The sequence below is a fragment of the Motacilla alba genome, chromosome 3 (assembly GCF_015832195.1).
Source record: "Motacilla alba alba isolate MOTALB_02 chromosome 3, Motacilla_alba_V1.0_pri, whole genome shotgun sequence".
Taxonomy (NCBI): Eukaryota; Metazoa; Chordata; class Aves; order Passeriformes; family Motacillidae; genus Motacilla; species Motacilla alba.
Genome location: NC_052018.1, coordinates 20,998,664 through 21,023,159, shown reverse-complemented (window position 1 = coordinate 21,023,159; position 24,496 = coordinate 20,998,664). Strand labels below are relative to the sequence as shown.

Sequence of the window (24,496 nt, the reverse complement as noted above, 5' to 3'; positions counted from 1 at the left end):
GAAGCCTGTCTTAATATTGAGGTTTTTTTGCTACATCTCTACCTAAAAGAAAAAAATGGTATAAAGTTGATACTGAAAGAAGGCAGGTAGAGTCTTAATTGCAAGATGCAGAATAAACCGTGTTTGCTTAAAATGACTTGCATTTTCCTGTAACTATACGCATTCATAACATCAGCAATGATATATAAATCAGATTCAAAGGCTGAGAACTTCCTCATTATGTTGCAATTCAAACATTGCCCAGTTAATTATGATGAAAGATATTTCCATGGAATGGTATGTTATTTCAGCATTTGCTCTTGGGGATTACTGCCCAATATTGTCATAAAAGTAAAGCAGAAACCTGATGGCAGATGAAGTATAAGCCTTGTTTTTTTAAAGATGTCATAAGTATTGTACCTCAAACACTTACATAAAAATTCGTGAGCTACCATTTCCATGGCAACAGGCAACATAATTTAGCTAAGATAGCTGCTTTCCATGCTAGGGACTTCATTGTCATTGCAGTCTACAAAATACAAAAGTGTGTCTTCTAAGACTCTACTACAGGAAACAGACAAAATGCTGGAAATACTGAGGAAGGCATAGATTTTATTACAGATGCAGAACAATGCTTCTTTCTCTTCTCACCTGTATTGCACAGGATTCTCTACCAGTGAAAAGCATCTGAAGCTGTCCTGTGTCTCATGTTAGTCTGATTCTTTCTGGAATGTGCAGAAGGAGCTTCTTCACTGGCCAATTCCTTCTTTCTCTCCTTCCTCCTCTCAGTTACCAAAATAAAATTCACTTCAATGCAGAGATTCAGCACACCATATCTGGGGCACCTGTTAAATCTCATATTGAGCCTACACACAGTTGCTAATTTAACACACTGCTGACATACTCTCAGTTGTCTTTTGCTTCCCCAATGGTTCCATGAATCTTGTTATTAATCTGAATCACTTTGAAGTGCTTTTAAAAAACATCTGGCTCCATACCTTTAAATTTAAAAAAAGTCTGAAAAAAAAAATTAGAATAAGAACTTAAAAAGACAGCAGAACTAATATTCTCACTAAAGGTGCTCTGAAATTTCACACTTGAGTAGCTGTGGTCTAAATGGAAAGATCACGGGGAGCACCATCAATTTCTACCTACTGGAAGTATAGGATTGCAGCCTGCTATGCCTGCCTTGCAAAGAATAATGTCTTATGCTATTTTCTCAGTGAGGGTGGAAGAATTCCTTTTGAAGGAGAAATCTGATTGATGTCAGCAAGTGAATCACCACCTGTCCATGGGAAATGGATGCTTTTGAAAGCAAGCTATATTGGGCACTGCATTTGATAGACTCTGTAATGAAGTGATGGCTCTGTCTCTGAGGTTCTCCTGAGCTGAGCCCCAGACAAGGACCCTAAGGCACTCAACTCCTCATAGATTTTCCTTACTACAAAAATGTGCAGAAGGGAAAAAAAAAAAAAAAAGTTTTTTTTTTTTTTACTTCACAACTGAGAATTAATTAGTTATACATGATAAAAGGATGCAGATAACTTATCTGACTTCTAAGTTATTATCTCATTTTGGCAAGTGCACCAAAGACAGAAAGTGGCACAGGTAGCTGGAAAAGAAGCTGTGATGCTGGAGCACAATCACTTGTCCTGTGGGTAGGTGACATGATTATTTGTCAGGAGCAATTCAGGGATCAAGAATAAGATGCAATGTAGTCTACTTATGAACTCCAGCTAAGGAACACATAAAATGTAAACATGGCAGTTAGCTTCTTTTTCGCAGCTACAATGCAATGCCTGATTTCTTACAGCCAAAGGGAAATAATCCTCCATTTCTACATCCATCCAAACAAATATGTACAACCTGACTAGCATTTCATTCATACAAACTAATTACATATGATCTAGCACTTTGATGAAGGCTGAAACACTCAGCTGATACAAAAAGAAAAAAGCATTACACCTACCAGAGTAATTATTACAAGGGTATTTTTATCCTGCAGTTGAACATACGCAATAAATGAGCAATAGATTATGCTACTGAAATAGTGCATGAGCCTCCATTATGCTACAGGACAAATTCTGTAATCCCCTCTGACAGACTCATAATCACAGCAATAACCAGTTCTTGACCTGTGAGACAGGTTGAGTATCCCTGCCAAACAAACAAGAATGGTAACTTCTGAAAAAATGATTGGAAGCACCAGAACTGTAAAAAGTCATCTCCATATTAATTAACAGTGCCTAGTCTTGGATTAAAATCAAACACACATACACAAGTCACTGATCTTGATAGATAAGTCTTATACAACACCTCCAAAATTTATGGTCCCAGGAAATACAGTCATATTTATTCAGAGGTAGAAACAACCAGGGAAAACACCAGCTCCTATCATCTCTGATCATTACGATCACTTCCTTGGCTGAAATCTGAATAAGGAAACAGTTCTAGAGCTATGTCAAAAAATAAAATATAAATTCTATCAGCAAGTTTACTCTGAAGTAGTAAAGACTGCTTGTGGCATTTTAGCTTTGAGAGTGTCATTTAATATTTTCATAAGAATGTGTTTATATAGCAGTATGATTTATTATTGTCAAAATCTTGTAACAGCAAAGAAATACCTGACTTGTGATCTATGCAATGCATAAAACTCCAGGGCAGAATCAATTTGCGTATAGAAAATAACTTGAACATCTATTCTCCTTGGATAGGCCACTGAGGATAAAAACAGTCATGATTCATATAGTGTCCTGTGAATTTTAGATATTTTTACATATATATTAGAAGAATATGTACTAATATCAACTACTTATTTTGTAAAATATTCTAAGTATAACCTTCAGCTGCTACAAGCTGGCCTAAACATGTAGCCAAGGAGTAACATTGGACAGTACATAATGACAGTAAATACAAACCCCATCAATACAGGATATTTAATATTTGTGTATTTGAGAAGCTACTACCTGATGAATTAAAAGCATTTGGTATATCTAGCTGTGAAAACAATGTACATTTAATCCACACCATCAAAATGAGGAAATTAAAGACAGCAGGTTTTAGATGAGGAGTCAAAGCTTGCAAGAAGACAAGCTTTCACAGCCAATATAGTGGACCTCTTTTCAATAAAAAAATTAAATTATCCTCCTTAACGATTTGCCTTTGACTTAAATTCCAATTGGATGTCTTTCTTAATATGAGTTTTTGTGGACTATTAGTTTAAAACACCTGAATATACTTCTTTTAGGAGACTAACATTTCAAAGTCTTCCTTTGACCTGTTTCTCTTAACATTATGAAGTGCTGCAACAAGCTCCTGCAGCATCACAGCCTAAAAACAGAGCTCAGACTAAGAATAGTTGAATGACAGTTTGGAAAAATTGCTGTCTTAACTGAACATTTGGGATAATTTGACAAACCCAATACCATAAGTACTGTAGCCCTTGCTGCTTTCAAATAATTACAATTTAGATATTTCTAAAAAGACATGATTAATTAAAGAAGATTCAAGCCCTGACTTCATGCATTTGCAAATCAGAGATACACCATGGAGATCTGCAGGATCTGGCAGAATCCAAGTATTTTTTGAAATTTATTTTACTTCCTTTAAATTCTGTTTGGTGGTAATGAATGAGGTATATAATTACTCTGATTCATCCTGTACCCTTAACATGAAATACTCCAGAGCACTTAAAAACAATAATTAATAAAATATTTAAAAAGAATTAATTAAAAGCACTTTATTAACTAAATTAACTAAAAAATAATCATTAACTTCACATTAGACAAGATCAAGAATTGTGCAGAACTCATTAAGACTTTGCATAACTTATGTTATATAAATGGCTAAGAAATTACTAGTAGTACCTGCAATACCTCTATATCAACAGCTCTTTATTCAGTTCTTATTAAACAAGTATGAATCATAGCTGAGAGCCAAAGAAATGAGAGCAAGTAATCATAAAGAGTAAAATAAATTCATGTGGCAATGCATCAATACCATATGTCTCTGTGAGACTCCTCAGTTCAGGAATATATAGTTCCTTCACTTCTGAAATTGCCATATATTCAAGAAAAGTGTATATCCCTTTCATTTTTGCTTTTTGCATATAGTTAGGTGGAAACTAAACAGATGAAATTGAGGATATAGAAATAAGCACTTGAATACAGGAATGAATCACACAACTGTCAAGTTCCTGCATGATTAGGCACTTTAATTTGTTTCCCCCTCTGTGTAACTCCATGACTGGGTTGCACTCTAGAGCGAGCGCACACCAGCACACAGTGCATGTCCCAGCCCAGCATCCCCAGAACACATCTGTGTGTTTCTCCACGCCAGGGAAGGTTTGCTCAGTGACATGCAATCCTCAGTGCTCAATGACCCAGAAGAGGCAGGCTCCAGAGCAACCCAGACAGAAAACATATAAGCTATTTTGGACCAGGAGCCTGAAGGAGCTCAGAAACAAAACAAATTTGAAAAAAGTTCAATCCACTTAAAATAATGTTTTAACATCCTCCCTACCCCCTGCCAAGCACAAATTCCCAGAGCAGACTTTTCATGTTGGTACATAATCATTGTTTTTTTACCAGCAGGTTCATCTGGAAAACTGGACTTTTGAACAACAGGACTTGTACAGTTACATCACAACTAATACTCTAAAGGCAAGGTAGGATACACACAAACTTTCTCCTCATGGTTTTTACTTGAGACAAAAAAGTCAAGAGGCAAACAGAGAACTGGAAGAAATTAACAGAACTAAAAAAGTTATCAACTTGGATAAAACCTATACTAGATGAATAAAATAAATGCAAGATAACCTATTTTTAGTTTGTGATTCTGTCCATTCAATTTTACAGAAGCTCAAAAGGAGCTCAGCTGTGAGTGATCTTTTTTGTTTTGTTTTGTTTACTAGCTCATCATACTTCACCCTCTTAAGGTTTGATGACTTTCATTTTATATTTTGGGTTACTTTTTTTTACTCAAGCTTGTCTTCAGCCTAAGCTGACAGATCTCACTTTTTTTTTTTAACATTAAAAATAATGTTAATGAAATTCAGTAGAAAGATTTTAAAAAAAAACCCTTCAACATTTAGCAGACTCAATTCACTAGGCAAGCATTTCCTCAGATAAAGTCAAGATGATAGTTAGCCAAAACCAGCTGCAAAATAGTATTTTCTCCAAAGCTGTTTTTTAAAAATCTGTCAGCTCTAATCAAACAACACTGAACTTTGATATTCTGTTGTTGATACCCTTGAACTAAATTCCACTCAGTGTTACTTGTCCTAAGCCATCCAATCTTCATTTTCTACCCAACCTTACACATACTTTAGGCAAAGGCAGAGAAAAAGGATAAAGATTAGACTTTCTGTGCTTCTGACACAAATGCTATAGTACCTGCAATTAATCTGGCTGAGAAGACACAGATAAACTTTTATTTCAACCAAAACATCCAGTACTTGTATACTGAATGAAATGTCCATTTAAATTTTTGACCCAGCATATCTGTAATTAGGAAGGTGCACAGTTCAACAGGCCATTAACTAATTCGTGAAATGATGCTCATTATATGGACAAAGTGTTATTTCTTCTGCAAAATGAGCAGGTCACTGACCACTACCTTGATTGGGTACACCCAGGAATTAGAATGGATATTTTGAGTTCCTATTTGATTAGCATTAGAGACACTCTTTCTCTAAACACTTCCCACAGGACTGCACATGCCAAGTTCCAACCATAGCTTGAGCTATTATTCAAAGACCTGAGAACGCTCATTCCACTTAACGCTATCTTGGTTTTACTGACAGTGCTGAAGTCAACAGTCTGTTCCCTAGACATTTAAAAGACTTTCAGAAATTAAAAAAAAATTGAAGTTGAAATCTAGCATCACATTGCCAACAGTGAAGAAGTCTTTGAAAAAAATATCTTTGTCTCTGAGGTACTTCAGAAAACCTCAAGCCTATTTAGCTGAATTGCAACAAAGCAGCATTCATCATTATCACAATGCAAAACAAAGTCTATGGATCTTACTGACCAGTTGGGTACTTCGGGGTGGTAGCAGGGAAAAGAGCAAACACTACATGCTAAAGCTGAATTAAAAGAAAAATCAACAGAGATGCAGAAGGTGCATTTGAATTACCTTCTGTAGATTCCTAGCTCAGGTGGCACCTAACTAATTTTTATGTGATCCAGAACAGGAATTCATAGGCAGGCTTCACAGCCCATGGAAATCAAAGCAGACAACTGCTAATAACTCCCTTCACCATGGAGCTCCTCTGTGTTAAAGGTACATTCTTAGTCTTCTAACTGAGCTAATACAAGATATTAGTTATAGGAATGCAGTCTGAGGAATGAATTTAAATGGGACTTTAAAGTCTTATCCCTTTTTTTCATCCCACTCCTTAGAGATATCCTGGGTAATTCTCCTTCTTCTTTGGACTAATGATCACTCAGAACTCAGTACCCACCCAGATTTCACCAGATGGAAACTGCTAGATTTCATATGCTGCCATAAGAGCATTCCCTTCCACCTCAAATCTCATGTTAGCCACATCAAACTAGGGAAAATATGCTCATCCCTCAACTCAAATGTCAGTTACCTTTTAGGATTACCACTTGGTTTGCTTGACACAGACAACCACTGTAACCTGAACTGTAGCTAAATCCTTAAAAAGGGAGAATTGAGAAGGAAGTGTTATGTACAAATAAAAAAGTAATTTACTTCTATATACAGCATTTACAAAATCCTACATGAATATATTCTCATAGTTTTTGAAAATCAGGGTTTCCTAGGACAGCTGTCAGAAAACCAGTCTTACAGTGTGAGCCTTAAAGAGTACAATGAATCAAATTCACCAGAACAAAAGTTGAATGGTATCTTGACTACTAGATAAAATTTTTTTAGTAGTCATAGGGGTGATAAAATTGTGATAGTCTATGAAAAAGGCCAGGTTTGCAGATAAAGGCAATAAGTTCATCAGGCCAGGTGACACAGCTTCTCTGCACAGAGACCTTTCAACAGGTCCCTGTGGTTTGTCATAGACGCTTGTTCAGAAAACAGACCTGAAAAGGGGGCAATTTTCAGTGTTGCTGTCAAAGGCATAGCAAAAGGAAGACTGGCAGCTGAAATTAGACAAATTCAACCTTTCCACAACATTTCCTAGCACTAAGGGTAATTAAATATTGGAATGGCTTACCAGGGGAGCTGGTGGACTCGCCATTGCTTGGAGCTTTAGGACGAGATTAGATATCATTGTAAAAGAGATGCTTTAATCCAGCTTCTGGAAGTTCTCAACATGCCCATAACACTTGCAGCTCTGCATTAAGACAATGACTATAATCAAATCTCGTACTTTAGGGTTTCAGCTGATCAACTGCAAGGGTTTTAAAGAATTTTTTTTTCCCTTCACATAAAAACCAGACAGATACTTTAGTGTGGTTTATTCTGATCTGTCTCTGAAGTAGCAGAGATTGCAGAAATCTACAGAAAACACGATGGGGCCAGTGGTGACAGGGAAAGTACTTCCTCTTATCCTGAAATTCACAAAGCAGTCATATCCAAATGGGAACTCATATGAATTTAAAGTCATCTAGATAGATGCAAACCTCTTCTGCCCTGGAAACTGTGTGATTAGGTCAGTGCAGAGGCAGGTTTGATCTGTCTGTCCTGCTGTGGGTCTGACAGTAGCACCCACTCAGCATTTCACTGACACTGCTACATGACTTAAGAAAAGGAGTTATTTCATGCTCCGCTCCTGCAGAGCACTGGCCAAGGGTCAAGTGAAAAACTATTGGATCACCATACCCTTAGAGGTCTTGCTAATGAATCCTGCTGGATTAGCTCAAAGGGTGTGCTTTTTTCCAAGGTGAGATAAATAGAAATCTCAAATGAGTTTGTTTCATGTTTGCTCAGCGTGAGATACAAATCACCTGTTAACACACATATCTCAGCTAATTAGCTAATTGCTATTAAAGATGCATAAGTAATACCTTGATCTCTTCTATCTGCTGAAAGTTAACATACTTTAGCCTAACCAGAGTAATCATGTTGACACATAGGTATCAGGATTTACTGTTCTGTGTCTTCCAGCATATATACATAAGCATCCCTTTTGGTTTTTAATTTAGCTACACCTGTAACTGTACATTCTGAACTATTTTAGCAGAATACTATAATGACTTGATTATTAAATGTAAGTAAAGCTGAAGGCAAGAAAGAACATTCTGCTACTTTTATCCTTCTATGTGAAAAGTGTATGTCTTTACTCTGTCAAATAAAGCATAAAATGAGAGATGGATCTTCTAGTGATTTCTGTGAGCTGCACTGTAACATGTTCATATGATAAGTCTCCAATTAAATATCTATTTAAGTGAAGTCCACACCAGGCTTTTATGCTTATTGTCTGCCTACATGCCTTTGACAGTTTTTTAGATTCTAAGATATTTCTGTCTGTGCTAAGTAACGGGCCATTTGATGGATTTGTGCACAGCTACACCTGGAATGTAATGCAGGCACGTAAATCATCTGTAGTACAATTTAGGACATTTTCCATGCAGAATGAGGATGATTTATCTTTTTCATAATTCTGAAGCATATGTATCAATATAAGGCTCTGTTGTCAGTATTGCTCATTATGATTATGTTGTCATATTACAAAATAAGAATGGGACACACCATGACAGCACCATCTAGTAACATAAAATATTCATGCAAAAACAAAAGCAGACTCAACCTTTAAAAAGTAGAGAAAAAAAAAAAAAAGATACACTGACCCTGCTTATCTCAATGTCTATTTTGGTGACACATGCATGTATTTGGCAGCACCTATGAGGACCAAATTTACAAGATGGCCCTATTAAGCAGTATACTATTCCATGGGTATCCTTACTTAAACCAAACCAAAATACTCAGAATAAAAGTTTTCTCATCTGGGATGAAAATGCCAAAATCTGCATTTACAGTCTTCTGACTTCTCAAACAGACTTCACTTGTTGTGCTGTTGTATTTAAGGAAAAATAACTCTGACAGAATCTGTACTCAGATCCACTCCATAGCACACACAAATTTCATTATAATGAACTTCTAAACTTTTTTGTTCTGTTGGTCTTTTTTAATCTGTATATTCCAGCCTAATGCCTACAGTGCATGAATGCTTGGAAAACCTCAAATGAATCTACTGTCCCATAATTTTTCAAGAATTATCTTTAAGGAAAAACTGAAGGAGGAATATTATACTAAGCACTAGACACTTTAGAAGCCAATGACATAATAAATGGTAATATCATTCTAATGATAAGTATCATCCCAAATTTTGACTACATCTCTTTGTTATATGCATATTATGCTTTAGTTTTCACAGCCTGTTTAACTGAAGGATTATTCAAGAAAATTTTGAGCACAGAAAGAGTCCACATATTTGCAGCAGAGATTTACTTTATTTCAGACATTGCTCATTCATATTCCTTCTGTGCCAAAATCTCTGCACAAGAAACACAGAAGTTCACATGATTACTTAGCATCAAATTCTCTGCTCTTGTATTTCTGCTAAAAAAGCCCCAACCCAAAATGTTTGAATTGTAAAGTACAGTTGTAAAATTCCAAAATTTTTAATTGAATGTACTATTTTTAAATTTAAGTTCCACACATCAGAAAAAAAGTGTGTGTACAGTAGAATCCATAGGATTAATGTAATTGCGTTATCATTCTTTCTCGATTCTCTACTGAAAATGTTCTTGCTATTCAAAACCTCTTTCCTACACTCTTCCAGTAATAAAACTGGAAACTAAGTCTTGTATTTCTTGAATCTTTGCTTTCCTTAAATACTGACTAGGGGGACTTTTTTTGCCTGCCTTATATAATCACATGCAAATTTGAATAACTTTAAATCTTTTCATTAGGACTTGTTTTGGAATAGTTCTTCCCTCCCCTTGGATTGTTTACATTACTGATATAATAGTTAACATTTAATGCAAATTTTCAATTCTATTCTTTAAACTCTTGCATGTAATAGTTACCTTTTCTTCATTTATCTGAACTCTAAAAAAACCCAACTAATAGTACAATTTTGACACATAACAAAATGCTGTCAGATACACACCAAATAAATTTTACAACACCCCTTTCCCCCCACCCTCCAAGAAAACTGAATAAACTGAGTATAAAACAAACAACAATCTAATCTAACTGTCCACTTTACCTGGAAATGCATGCCCTGTTAGAGAATCCAAATCTGAAATTAAAACAGTGAAAAAATAGTCTTTAACACTGATTTAATATTAAAAAGCACAAAAAATCAAAAGCAAACCTGGCACCAAATATCACATCATCATCATCAATATAAAATTTTAATCATATCTATAAAAAAGCAAAACCAGAAAACTCAACATTACATTATGAAGGTTTTCTTCTCCATAGTTTTGTAAAGATGTAAAATATTATCTAAAGATTAAAGCTTTGAACACTATGAGAAGTAAATTTATTTTACTGTTTAAGACAGACATACCAAAATTATTTAAGAATTTTACGATACTTTGCAAATGAACCTCTGATTTCAGAGAAACATATCTTGAGCATAAACTTTTGTTTTACCTTTGTACATAACAACAAATTAGGAAAGTGCAGAATGCTTTTTAGATGGTACCCTTTTAAAAAGACTTTCTGATTTGATCACAACAAATGAGAGACCTAATTTTTTCTATTCTACCGTCCACACTTTTTTTTTTCTTTTTTTTTTCTTTTCCCAATCTGCCTGTTTAAAAAAAAAAAAAGAAAAGAGATGGAATTACTCCTGCTGACACCATAAAGCATAAATGAGGGCTTTGCTGGTGACTCCCATCTGAAAAGACAGCAGGAAGGCACATCAGTGATGCTGCAGGCATCAGAATGGGCCTTTCTAAATGTGCACTGAGACCAGAACTCAGAATTCCATCTTTTAAGTGCTTTGCACCTTTGGAAATGACATGCTCTTTACAAAGATTTGTTTGTTTTATTTTGTGTTAACTTTGAGGAGTTACACTAAAGCCAGAAGGGGAGTGCAGGCTGACAAAGTACAGTCAACACCAGCTGGGATTGCTATTGCAGTGCTAAAGTGAAAGGCTAGTTCTCAGACACACATGGCCAAAGAAACCCTTCTTCGACAGTGCTCTGTCACATCATGTCAGGGATGTGAACCCACTTGGAGAACCAGTCCTGTTGCTAGGAGCAGTCCCCCAGGTGCCAGTTAGCTCACCAAGAGATGTGAGAGCTTCAGACTCTTCTTCCTCCCTTCATATGACAAGTGGGATCACAGAGGGGTGCAACGGCTACACTCTCTTGGAAAAACACAACAGGCAGGTTGTGGCTGACCAATCCACCCTACCATGTGTTTATAGAGGAGCTTTCTTGCCATTTTTAGTAATTAAAAAAAAAAAAAAAAAGTTGTTTCTTATTGCAACAGTCAACAGATACAACATTCTAAGTTAATGGTTTAGGTACAGAAATTCAGAACTTTTTGTAATGCAGTAACTAATTCTAAAAGTCATTAGGAAAACATTTACCAATTAACTCCTGGAACTGCAGAAGGAACTCTTTAGACAGCTGGGAAATTATGCTTGGCTCTAACTTTTAACAGTTTAACTGAGACATTTCCTGAGGACTGTGAACATGCTTAGTTTTGTAAGTGAACACAGGAGAAAACCAACCTAAAATGTGATAAATGCACTAGAGAGAATTGCTTTCTGAAATCCAAACTGCTGAACAAAACGAATTAACTAACAATTCCAGTGTGTGGTGTCTCAAGATTTATCATAAACTACAGGGAAAAAAAGTGCATCCTCAGGATTTTTTCTTTCAGAGTCTGAGAGAGAAGAATGTTGTTTCCCCCAGGAGTCCATAAAAACCACACCAAAACCAGATTATGCATAGATGGAGCATCTAGCTAGGCAGCGACTGCTTTCTGAAAGCACAGAGACAGCATGCAGCTACCTTGCAAATCAGAATCACCCAAAAAATATCTAATACTTGAATTGTCCAAAATGCTAACACTGTGCACATCCTGCAGCACATCCTGGCACAGCAAAAAGGTATTTGAAAACATCTGTTCTATATCATTAATAAAAATATCCTGATGAAAAACCTGATGATCCAAGAGAAAAAAAAAAAAAAAAAACAGAAGAGGAAAATATTCTCTTCTTCCTATAGCAGTGAAAAAATATCTACTCAAACACTGGGATTTAAAAAAATTAAAATAAATAAACAAAAAAATCAACCAACCAACAAACCCAAACTAAAACAAAAACTCAAATCAAAATAAAAAAAACCCTGCAACCAAACCAGAAAAGCAGGACTTCTATCTGAAAAGTTCATGTACATATTGTAACTTGCAGAAGAAATCCCTATTAAAAATGCTACTCTGAAAGAAATGCAGATAAATTAATGCAAATTAATTAGGCTCTTGTCCCAGCATAAAACAACACTACTGTGTAATGCTTTGTGTTAAGCTGATGATATAAATTGTGGATGTGTTTATCTTCTTACAATTCAGCCTACACTAACTGAAAACAAGGTAGTTTGTCACCCAAGCATGTGTTCTGTGTGAACTTTTAAAGAAAATCAGACCTACTTTGCTAGCTGAAACCAGAAGATTTTATGGTATATTGAACCCACAAATCATGATCCACATGCCCCAATTCCATCATTACATTTCACAAAGAATGATATCAGCTGACACTGCATAGGCAGGCAAGGTAAAGTTTCCCATATAAAGATAAATACCATGTGCAACATTTCCCTGCTAGAGTTCAATATATGAAATTACTGCAGTTATAATGGAATGAAACCTTTGCTGAAACAACTGGAATATTTAGTTTCTGCCATAAGATTTCTTCTACTCTTCTATGGACTCCAAGGGCAGCAGAAAAATCATCATTTCCTGTTATCGTTAAGAGCATTATTCAGTTTCCCTGACTGATTTTCAATTAAGTAGGTCTGAATGGGTGGAATCCAATTTTCCTCCATTCCATTTATTTAGTGAATTGCCCAGATTTGTTACTATTCACTTTTATTTTCATACACAAGGCTTCCTAAGCAGCAGGAATCTGAGATGAAAGTGGAGTACACAAAAGTGACACACACTTTCATGCCCTTTTTAAGGCAACACGGCTAACATGTCAATATTAGCAGTTATCAAGGAATTACACTCATGAAATCCAGACCTAATTTATACTATAGGTAATTTATTTAGGTAATAAAAGTGGTGATTTGACAATAAAGCTGACTTTGAGTTAAAATGTAATGCATGATTTTTTAAATGGGGAATGAGCGTGCACTTTTTAGCAAGCAGTATCTCTGGTACACCACGTTTTATTAGCTCAGTGCAAAACAGATGTTGGAGATGGTACAAAATCTTCATGCCGATAAACTAATTATTTCTTCCTAGAGTTGATTAGCAAAGATGTAGTCCTCTCTGTATCCTGCCTCTAAGGGCCATTCTTCCTGTTGTACAAACAGTGTTCACTGCACAATGCAGTGCTCAGCCTTTGACTTCCCCTCTCATGGTACTCCTCGTGCTGTGCTTACAGTCAAAGATCAAAGCACTGTATGGCTGCCACTGACATGAAGTGCCAGAATGCCAACATAAAATGAGTGGAAGGGATGACTTTTACAGGGCACAGGAAGACACATTTAAGTCATTTAACATTAAAGGATCTCCATCTCCATGGCATTTGCAGCAAGGTGATCTAATACTAAACTATCTCTGGGAGCTGGTACCTGCTTAGAAAGGTTAGAAGAAGCTAATGAATGCTAAATCATGCTCTCTTGAAAATACAAGATTTTGCTCTGCTTCTAAGTGTTTTAACAGCAATTGTCAGCAAGAAGTAAGTGCAGCTTTGCTAAATCTCCAGTTAGACTCAATCTTATTTTATTATAAGCCCCTAACTGGGCAGCAGAACTCAGGAACCCTTGCAGATATGCACAAAACCTGTAACCTGTACCATGAATTCTACAAAGCTCAAGTCTTCTTTAAACAAGATGAGTCGAGTGAAGTCCAGCCACTCATAATATTTGGAGTACAAAGAGCGGGTTGCAAAGTAGAGAATGAAAAGCGAATAGAGCTGCAGTGGCTGAAGATGAAGGATTATTTACATTTACTGGAAATTATAGCTGTCGTTTTGACAATCAGATCAGTAAAAACTATTGGCACGTAACTCGGGATTGGATTGGGATTGTGAGTTTTGCTGCACCAAGATTTGAGGGTTAATTTGGTACTACCCAAACCTAAAGCCAGAGCCTAAAGAAGTAGGGGAAAAATTCTTTGCATTAGCCTCTAGAGGGGGAGAGTTTACTTCAGCTCCAGAAATTATGTAAATTATTCACTGAAAAAAAGCTTTCTCAGTAGAAGCAACTCTTGCACAGTTCTGTTGCCTCAACTTGGGTGGACTCTATTTATTATCTGTCACTATGATCCTAACTTACTTCAATAAATCTGTTTTCAGAGTCTCTCTTATTTTCATTAATGGGTTATTTGCATTCATTGGTCGCCATTCCTATAAACAGCACAACTGCAATTTTAACGGAAATGTAAACCTTTTTTGTGAGAATTTCCCTGACAAGAAAAAAAAATTTAAAAAAGAGTTAGCATAAAGGTTGCGCTCAAGAATTCTTAACAATGCAGTCATCAGTCACCATCTTACAAACCTACTGTTCACTTGTTCTGGTGTTTGGAATTCATTTTTATTTTTGGAGATAATAAAAAAAATCCAGCTGAACAGTTATTTATAAAGTATTATCAATATGACATTCAAAAACCTACTTTTTGCTCTGATTCTATTTGCTAGTACTAATTTTTTGATAAAAAATTACATCATATTGAGACAGGTAGATTACATTTATGCTGCTAACCAGGGTTTCATTTAACTGCATTCTTTCCTGCGATACCATTAAGAGTAAGATTCAAACTTACTTTTCTTCAGTAGAAGTGTTTTGTTGTGAGATATGTGTCTGAGCTTCCATTAGCTCCAATGAAGAAGTAGTTGAAATTGAGTCAACTAATTGCATTGAAAAATAGAAATTAAACTTGTACAGAGGAATAGTTAGAACAGCTCTTTCCATTGACAAGATCTCTAATGACTACAGTGTGCGCTTAGACATCTACATCTCTACATAACTGTCACATTCACATTTTCTGAAAATACCTTCACCCAGGATTTTTTCTCCTGGGAAGCTGAGAAGCCTCAGAGAAAAAAAGAAAACAATAATTATCTCATTTGCTTCTCTGTTTTGCTCATATGGAATGTGTTTGGAGATTGTTTATTCAAAAGAGGATTGTTTCATTGGTTTCATGTGAATTGTTTTGACTTATTGACCAATCAGGATAAGCTGTGTCGGAACTCTGGAAAGAGTCATGAGTTTTCATTATTATCTTTTTAGCCTTCTGTAAGTATCCTTTCTGTTTTCTTTAGTATAGTTTAGTATAGCATGCTTTTATATAATATAGTATCATAAAATAATAAATTAGCCTTCTGAGAACATGGAGTCAGATTCATCATTCCTTCCTTCATTGGGGCACCCCACAAATACAATACATAACCTGAAGTGTAGACAATTGGAGATGAATCTCACCACCAGAATCTTTCAGGAAAATAATCTACATATATGGGTGTGGATGTGAGAATAAAATGGGAATGATTTAGACATGGGAAAATTGCTGGTTTACAACTGGCAAATTTGATGGCCTCTGATGTCTAAAATGGTTTATTAAAATCAGTCCTGGAGAAAAGTAAGCTTAGTCCTGTCTGCCTCTAGTGTGACAATTCACTGGTCATTTTTCCTCCTCTTTTAAAATCATATGATAATTATACAGGTTGATACTTGCCACTTCATATTTTGCTTTCTGATTTGTGTTATTCCAGGAAGAACTTGAACAATGGCTACAAACTGAAACACAAAAGGATCCATCTAAACACCAGGAAACACCTTTTTTTTTTTTTTTGGTCATGAGAGTGACTAAGCACTGGCACAGGTTGCCCAGGGAGATTATGGGCCACACACAGCTATAGTGTTGACAGAGTAGGAAAAAGAAGTGGATTATTCCTGATGTGACAACTGAATTGAGGGAGATAAATCACAAAAAAAAAAATTAATTAGGGGAGCTTCATTAATAAGACTTGTTTCTGTTAAGGAAAACTTCTGTTATTATTAATAACTGGTAATCATTCACACTGGCCATTGAAGTCCTTGCACACACAGCTCACCTTGTACTTGCACATTCAGTTTTCCACAGTGCATCACTGGGAGGCCAACACAAACTGTATGCACAGAGGCACAGGATCATAACAGTACATGGGGGCTCCGAGATCGTTGCCCAGGAAGTCCCTCAGAGGGTCCTTCACTTCATGACATGTACCCTGCAGCCTGGCCACATGTGGCAGCAGCACCTACCCTGGCCAACTAAACGCGATCATGATTTTCTTATTTTCTTCCAAAACATGTTTTCCTCATTTCTTTACTCTGTCTCACTTTAAAAAACTGAAGAAAAACAACCATTAACAAAAAAGAAATAAAATTCCAGAAACAGTTTCTTCACATTTTGAAAGCCATCATTAATCCATTTTCTTCTGCTGCTGATCTCAAGCAATTGGTCTGCTTCATGCTTCGTAGTATAATCATGGCCTCAGGACTGGTTTATCCAAATTCAATGCAGGATTTTAAAGAGCATCTTAAAATATGTTGTAGAACCTACAGCTGCATACAGACATCTCACGATCAGAACATTAATGCTTTCCAAAGTAACTCTCCTCAGGAAACTAAAAGTACATTATGGATGTAATCCTAGCCCTGGTTTCCTGCAGTGATGGATGCTGTACTGACAGCAGCAGCAGCACCCACCCTGCTTGAGTGCAGAGACTTTATTGAGGCAGCATTCCCCTGCTCTTTTAGAGCAGTCTTAGAGGACTCCTATCATCTGAGGGAGGTTTACTGTAATTTGGACCCTGTGGAGTTTATCACAGCTTTACTGCCTTGTATTGAGCCAGGATTTCCCAGCAGACTACCACAGGCATGCCATCCTCACCACATGTCATAATCCAAACACTTTCAGGAAGACACACAGTATCATCTACAGGCATATTGCTATGTAGATACATGCATTTATGTAAAACATAGTGATGAGCCCAGAACTGGACACAGACTCAAGGTGTGGCCACACCAGTGCTGAGTACAGTGCCTTGATCCTGCTGGCAAAACTATTGCTGATTCAGGCTGGGTTGCCATGGCTGCCTTGGCCAGCTGGTCTCACTGCTGGCTCATGGGCTATGATCCAAGGGCAGGATCTGGAAGTTGGGTCTTGTTGAATCTCACACAATGGGCCTCAGACTATGCATCCAGTCTGTGCACATCTCTCTGCAAAGCCTTCCTACCCTTCAGCAGATCAACGCTCCCACCCAGCTTGGTGTGATCTGTAAAGTTTGTGAGGGTGTACTTGATGCCCTCACACAAGTCATTGATAAAGACACTAAACAGGACTGGTCCCGATCCTGAGCCCTGAGGAACACCACTCAGGACCAGATGCCAGTTGGATGTAATTCCATTCACCACAACTCTCTAGGCTGGCTATCCAGACAGACTTTTATCTAGTGAACAGCAAGCCATCCAAGTCATAGGCTCTATTTTCGCCAAGAGAATGCTGTGGGAGTGGTGTCAAAGGCTTTTTATTTGTCCAGGTAGACAATATGCATGAAGGAGATCAGGTTGGTCAAGCAGGCCCTGCCTTTCATAAACTTTTGCTGGCTGGGCCCTGGTTGTCCTAGCCTCACATTTGCTACCTTCCAGTCACCTGACATCTTTCTGCTTAGCCAAGGCTGCTGATAATTGATGGAGTGACTTGGTGAGCACTTTCAACCTCTCCCTCAGTACCCTTGGGTGCATCCCATGCAGCCCCATAGATCTGACAGTGTGTGAATTATGTAGCAGGTCACCAATCATTTTCCCTTGGATCATAGGGATTTCATTCCGTTCTCTGTACCTGTATTCCAGTTCCAGAGCCTGGAACCTGGAGAAAAATTTGCCTTACTGTTCAAGATTGAGGTAAAGAAGGCATTAAATACCTCAAGCTTTTCCTCATCCTTTGTCACAGCATTCCATAAGGGATGGAGATTCTCCTTAACCCCCTTTTTGTTGTTGATGTATTTATAGAAATATTTTTATTGACTTTTACATCAGACTAATTTCCAATTGGTCTTTGGCCCTTCTAATTTTCTCCCTTCTTAGCCTCATGACATCTTTATAGTATTCCTGAGTTTTTTGCACCTGCTCCCAAAGGTCATAAATTTTCTAATTTTTCCTGAGTTCCAGGAAAGGTTCTCTGTTCATCCAGGTCAGTCTTCTTCCCCATCAGCCCATCTTTCAACACATGGGGACAGCCTGACACCTAAAACTTTCTAGGTAGTTATATTTCTAACTCAGTTTTTTTTAAAGGACACTTGTAAATTTGTTCCCGTCCAGCCAGAAGTATAGCCTGGCCATACTTAGGATCTGTGGAGCTGTGATTAGTACAGTACTGTTCTTGAGCTAATAACCTAAAGCACTAACTTCAGGTCAGAGCTGATTTCTGTTCTCAAACAGCAAGTGTAACTCTTTCCTATTTTTCTGAATAATACCACAGAGAAAAAACACAGTTCTCAAATTCAGAAAATGGCTAGCACAGACAGCCATAGGCTATTTATACTTACTCAAAATCTAAAAATCATTATTTGTACATAGAATTTCCATATTCATCCAGCAAAGAGATGGTGGAAATTTGAGAGTCTTCTTGCATCTGATCTATACATTCAATCACATTATCTTTTCATATGAAATGTTAAAACTTCAATTTATCAGACATTTTCATGGAACATTTACATTCCATGACTCAAGAAGTAAAGAAATAATACACATCATAATATGGTGATATCATGACTCTCAGAAATATCAAGCTATCAAATTTTTGAGACCAGACAACTATAAAAATTAAAAATATGCTAAATAAAATACAAATGGTAAATGTTTTGTTAAGATATTTGTGAAACAGTCTGATGAAACTCTGAAGGTAGGTTCTGGGCAAATGAGGAGTCTCAAACAGAGGTTCCATAAAATCACACAAAAAATAAAAAAGAGAAAAAAAACTCCTATTTCCTGAAAAATGAACTTCAAGATAATATTTCTGCTCAGTTTTACTGCCATTTCTTCCTACATCTGCTTTCTTCATGGGAAAGGCAAAAAATTCTGTGAAATTCAACTGTTTCACTTCATGCCACTCATCATGCTTATACTATGATATGTCCTTCAGAAACTGCTTCTTTATGTCAAATTCCTTCAGCTTTTCTCATTTTTTCATTTCTGGAAATGCATGTTCTTTCCCACTTTCCCTGATTTTTAGTGACTTTGTTTTTTCCTTGAAAATTATGGAAATATAAGCTGTTGAATCAGAAGGCTTTTCTAAACAAAAGACAATTTTCTCTCATTTTCAACACAGCATCAGCTTCTCTTCCTCTAAATCATGTGAGATTGCTTTCACATTTGTGTTCAGCTTGATCTGGTCTTTCATATATCATTCATTATGTTCTGCTAACCAAGAGACAGTACTTTTTCATATTTGTTCTCCTGTCCTTTTTTTTCCTTTTATCAGATAAAACAAAACAAAGCAGTCTTTCAAGGCTTTGATGCCCTGCTTGGTTTCAGAAAGACTAAATAACTATGTTTATACTTTGACGTATAAAGTACCAAGTTGAGCTTTATAGGACAAAGCTGATTCAGTGGTTTACTAAATATTAGGACAAATCCAGTTGTACTAAACCAGCTGAATCTTCTAAGGACTGTAACAATGCAAAAGCTAAGGAGGAGGGGAAAAAATACCCACCAAAAAAAGCAGCATCTACTTAAGTAGATGTGACTTGTTCCAAACCAGCAACTGCATGCCACGCAGCCACTTGCTCATAGCCACTCACCCTGGTGGGTGGACAATCAGAAGAAGGTAAAACCTGTAGACTGAGATTAGATAAATAAAGGAAATAAAGGAAGGGAGAGGAATAAAATCCCAGAAAGACAAGTGATGTAATATGCAGTTGCACCTGCTGACCAATGCAGTGATTGGTCCTGCCCATCTCCCCGGTTTATACACTGAAAATGACATTGTGTGGTCTGGAATATCCCTTTGGTCAATTTGGGTCACCTACCCTGGCCATGCTTCCTCACAGCTTTTTGTGTACTTGTTCACTGTCAGAGTATGGGAAACTGAAAACTCCTTGATTTAGGTAAACACTATTAGCAACAACTAAAAATCAGAGTGTTAGCAATAAAGTTCTCAAACTAAATGCAAAACACAGCACTGTACCAGCTAATAAGAAGAAAACCAACTCAATCCTAGTTGAAACCAGGGTAGTATCCACCTTTATTCCATATAATTTATGCCATGACCATTTCCTACACTTTCCAGTGCATCCCAGTAAACCATCATCACGCTTCCTGTGTCTTGATAGATATATTTATATACACACACATTTCATTTAGTTTATGGACCATCCCTAAAAAAGTCCATTGAGTTAATTTAGTCCATGCCTTTGGACTTCATGTTTTGTTACAGCGTTTCATCAGGATAGGAAAAATAGAATATAATGTTGAATTGTTTCATGGTGGATCCAGCCAGTTGTCCCTCTTCTCTACCTGTGTTGAGGCAGGGCTCCTCTACTACTGGCAGGAGGAGTCTCCACTTTTTCTAAAAATGTATCAGAATATGTTTCCATTGGATCAGGAACATAAAGCTCTAGTAGTTACCAGTGCACAGTGTACCCTAATGCCATCAGACTAAAGGCAGAACCCATTTCTGTTTCTGAAGTACAGGAGCTAACTGCACTGGAGGCTGAAATAAGCCCGCCAGGAATGAGTGGCAAAAGCAGCCCACGTGCCTGGCCTGGAGACGCTGTGCATCCGCATGAGGTGTGGTCCATGCCTCGTCCACTAACTGTGGCCAAGCTCTGAAGTGGCAGCCTAGGAAAGTTGTCCCTGTTTTCAGTGATAAATACCAGAGTTCCATCAGAAATGCCTGCAAGACTCCCTTTAATTTCATAGAGGTAAGAATTGCATTGAATTCAGAAGGAAAAGACCATGAAACAGGAGAAGGGATTTTATGGGGGAAAGTTTGTGGTGATGTAATTAAAAACTCTATGCACAAGGGAATGAAGTAAAAGCTGAATTGGCTCTTTCCCACAGGCATTTCCAGATTTGATTGCTTCACTTGGTTGGTTTAGCATTCTTTCAACACAGTTTTGTGCTTTCAATATTGTTCATGTGGAATATAGCCAGAGGAGAGAAGTTATTTCATGTTATAACTCACTGGAGTCAATGGAATTATTCCAGTACAGAATACGGTTCACCATCCAAAGTATTTGATTTTTTTTTTTTTAGATTTTAAATATACAACTATTAGATGAGATAACAACTGTTTATTGATAACCTAAATTCTAGGTATGATTTTTCTGAAGGTTATTGTAAAATACATGAATGTACAGTTAAAACAGAGTGAACAAGTCAATTACCATCTCGAAATCCAGGATACATATCTGAGCTACAAGTTAATTCTGGACTCTGGCATGCAAATAGGCAAGCAGTCAAATTGTTCTTGGTCTCTTTGACCAACTTTGGCGTTGAAAAGCTTTTCTAAAGAAACTGCTTTGTTCTCTGGAAAAGACTCAGTTTTGAAAAATCAGCATTTTCAAATGGAAGAAAAAATTATCAGAAAATTTTTAAAATAACTGTATTTGAAGCCAAGTATAGTCTATGTGTGCAATTTCTCAATGACAAATCTTAGCATTTCATCATATTATATCTTCTGGAGTTTAACAAAATCTGTAACAATAGGAAGGTTACATCAATTTACTTTTTTTTTTAAAACCACTTTGATATGGAATTGGATCTGCCTCCAAAATTAACTGGTTGAACTTTGTAGAAACAATGTTTTCCCATCTGGTTGTATTATAAAATATGAACCTCAATGCAACATTAATATTGATATCATGACAGCCATAAAAAAACCCCTTCAAAACCTCCAGGTCCAAAACCTCACAACTCCGGAGATCACCCTAAAATAAAATAAAATAAAATAAAATAAATCATGCAAATTAGAAAACTCAAAATCCCCTCCAGTAATGCATGATTCTAATTGCAATCTTTATTTGCCTTCGTAACATTGCTTGGTCAGTTTATTTTATGGGATGCCTGTCAGCAAATTTGGTTATGATATTTAAAAAAAACAACTAAACAAACAAAGAAAAAACCCAAGAAAAGTAGTCCAAACAACTTCTGATTCTTGTTTTGTTGTTCTACTTAGAATTTATCCTGAAAGAATTGAATATTGTGAGAGGATGTTTTATAAAAATGATAAGATACATAATTTTTAACACTGTTGCTTAAAAAGTAAGATACAATTGTTTTCAGGCTTATTATCAACGAGAAAAGGGAGCTGCTTTCTGTGTACTACAAATCTTGCAATGATTTAGTTGTTAGAAGAACTATTTCACTGACATAAAGTGGAAGGGATAATATCTTTCATATTTCTTAGTTTAAATGTCTTACTGCAACTGAATGTGACACACAGTGTAAGAAAGTCTAATTATGAGAGAAAACTGAAGTCAGCAGCCTCAGGCTAGACAGTTACTTAGAAGTGGCTTTAAAATCTCAGTAGAGACACCATTAAACTTAAATTAATTTGGGGTTTTTTTACCTTTTTCTTTTATTTCTGAGACAGCACAACAAAACATGATATTGAAGTCCATCTGTATTCTTAGCAAAAATTTATAGTTTTTTAATTCCTGAACAGATTTTAAACAAATCCAAGCAGCATTTCACCCAAATTTATTGCATTGAGAAGTTTCTAAATGTGATTGAAGGTGTGCCTATCAAATCCACCCTAAGTTTCTTCAGTAGGTTCAGCTCTGTACTAAAACAAACAAACAGAATAGGTTCTAAGCAATTAAAGCAGCAAAAGTGAATATTGTTTGCTCCCATCCCTAGAGGTCCCAAAGATGTAAACTGTCTGCCCTCACGTTTCATGTTGCGGTTCTACTGCTCCTCTTCCTCGTGAGATCTTGGCCTCTTCATCTTCTTCTCACATATTAAATACATAAAATATACTTCTTTTCTCAACAAAGAGATCTTAGATATCGACAACCCATCATCTCTTCCAGCATTTGCTCTGGGCAGCTGTCCTGAGAGAGCAGCAGGATGTGACAGCAACAGGAGTGGCAGGAGAGTTAAACCAGAGGAGCAATGGCTTCTGACGGCCAGCACTCTGTGCTTGGCCAGAAATTTATTCCAAGTTCTGAGTCAGCTCTCTTCTATCCCTAGATTCAACTACAGGATATGCATGTGCCCTAATTATCTTCATCACAAGGTTTCCTAATTTTTAACAATGTCTTCAGTATTGCACATGTACCTTTGGGTGGAAGAGACTCCACTATCTTATTGTTATTTTATTTGTTGAAGGAGATTTGCACCACTCTTCTGCCTAAGGACCAGCTGAATGAGTTTGAGATGTCAGGTAAATCTCAGATTCTAACCTACAAGGACCAGGCATCAGCAATGAAAGCGCCACTGCTTCTGATTACATACAGAGGTCTAGTATATAAATGGATTTTTGCATCTGGGTTGATGCATGTTCCACATCTGATGTGCTGTCCCCTCAGAGAAGAGAAAAAATAATCAGGCATCACAAAAGAGTCCTCAGCCCTTCTGAATACATGCCAAGGGATTCACTTCATTTAACTAATTATTTTATTACAGCTTTTTTTAGACACAAGATATGAAAAATTCATATCAAAAACTTGAAAATACAGAAAAGTTGTGCAAATGTTCTGCCAAACTTTATCCCTCACCCATGAAACTAGATGCTAAAAAAAAAAAAGAAAGAAAAAACAAGGGAGAATAATATGCTTCATGTTTGCTTTAAATTTTCTCTCTAATAAACTTATTCCATGTTGGCCAAAAGTAAAACAGTATGATCAGTAACATAAAATCCTTCAAAAAGCTGATATCATGTCAATCTCCATTACTATCATTAATATATATTATATCAACTCCTGTGAGGGCAGTTTTCACAATGATACCTGATAATTTGGTGCATTGTACCAAATAGGTATTGGAATTAAAATAGGTATTGGAATTAAAAATAGCTTTAAAAAAGAAAATTTATACTTTATTACATTACATTCACCAATACCCATATTGAAAGAGTTCTCAGAGTCTCAAGTAAAAAAGAAATCATTTTCTGTACAAAGACATAGCAAAAGTTGGCCTTTCTATAGTTTAGCTGCACATTAGAGTTCTTTTTTGCAATACAATGTAAAAAGGCAACAATTAGAGATGCAGAGGAGCCAAAAAAAGGAGTTCAGAAGCATTGGCTTATTCCCAGCTCTACTACTGCTCTGCCGAGCTTATTCAGGAAAGTTCCTTGATAACCATGTCTGCATGTAGCTTATGAAAAATTAGCTGTTTAGTATATGCTGTTTGTTTAGTC

At 36.6% G+C, this 24,496-nt stretch overlaps 1 protein-coding gene across 22 annotated transcripts in view; it reads right to left on the bottom strand.

Moving 5' to 3' along the window:
* The window catches only part of DLGAP2 (DLG associated protein 2), a 445,650-nt gene that overhangs the window by 142,557 nt on the left and 278,597 nt on the right, over positions 1 to 24,496 (bottom strand). For 12 of the 22 annotated variants that reach the window (XM_038132407.1, XM_038132404.1, XM_038132402.1 and 9 more), the window contains one exon: positions 10,172 to 10,204. The exons of 5 other annotated variants lie outside the window; for them this stretch is intronic. In XM_038132407.1, coding sequence (XP_037988335.1) covers positions 10,172 to 10,204 — 33 coding nt within the window. Of the gene's footprint in view, positions 1 to 7,171; positions 7,292 to 10,171; positions 10,205 to 24,496 lie in introns of all 22 variants that reach the window. 5 more of the 22 variants (XM_038132413.1, XM_038132414.1, XM_038132416.1 and 2 more) reach the window with 1 other exon arrangement.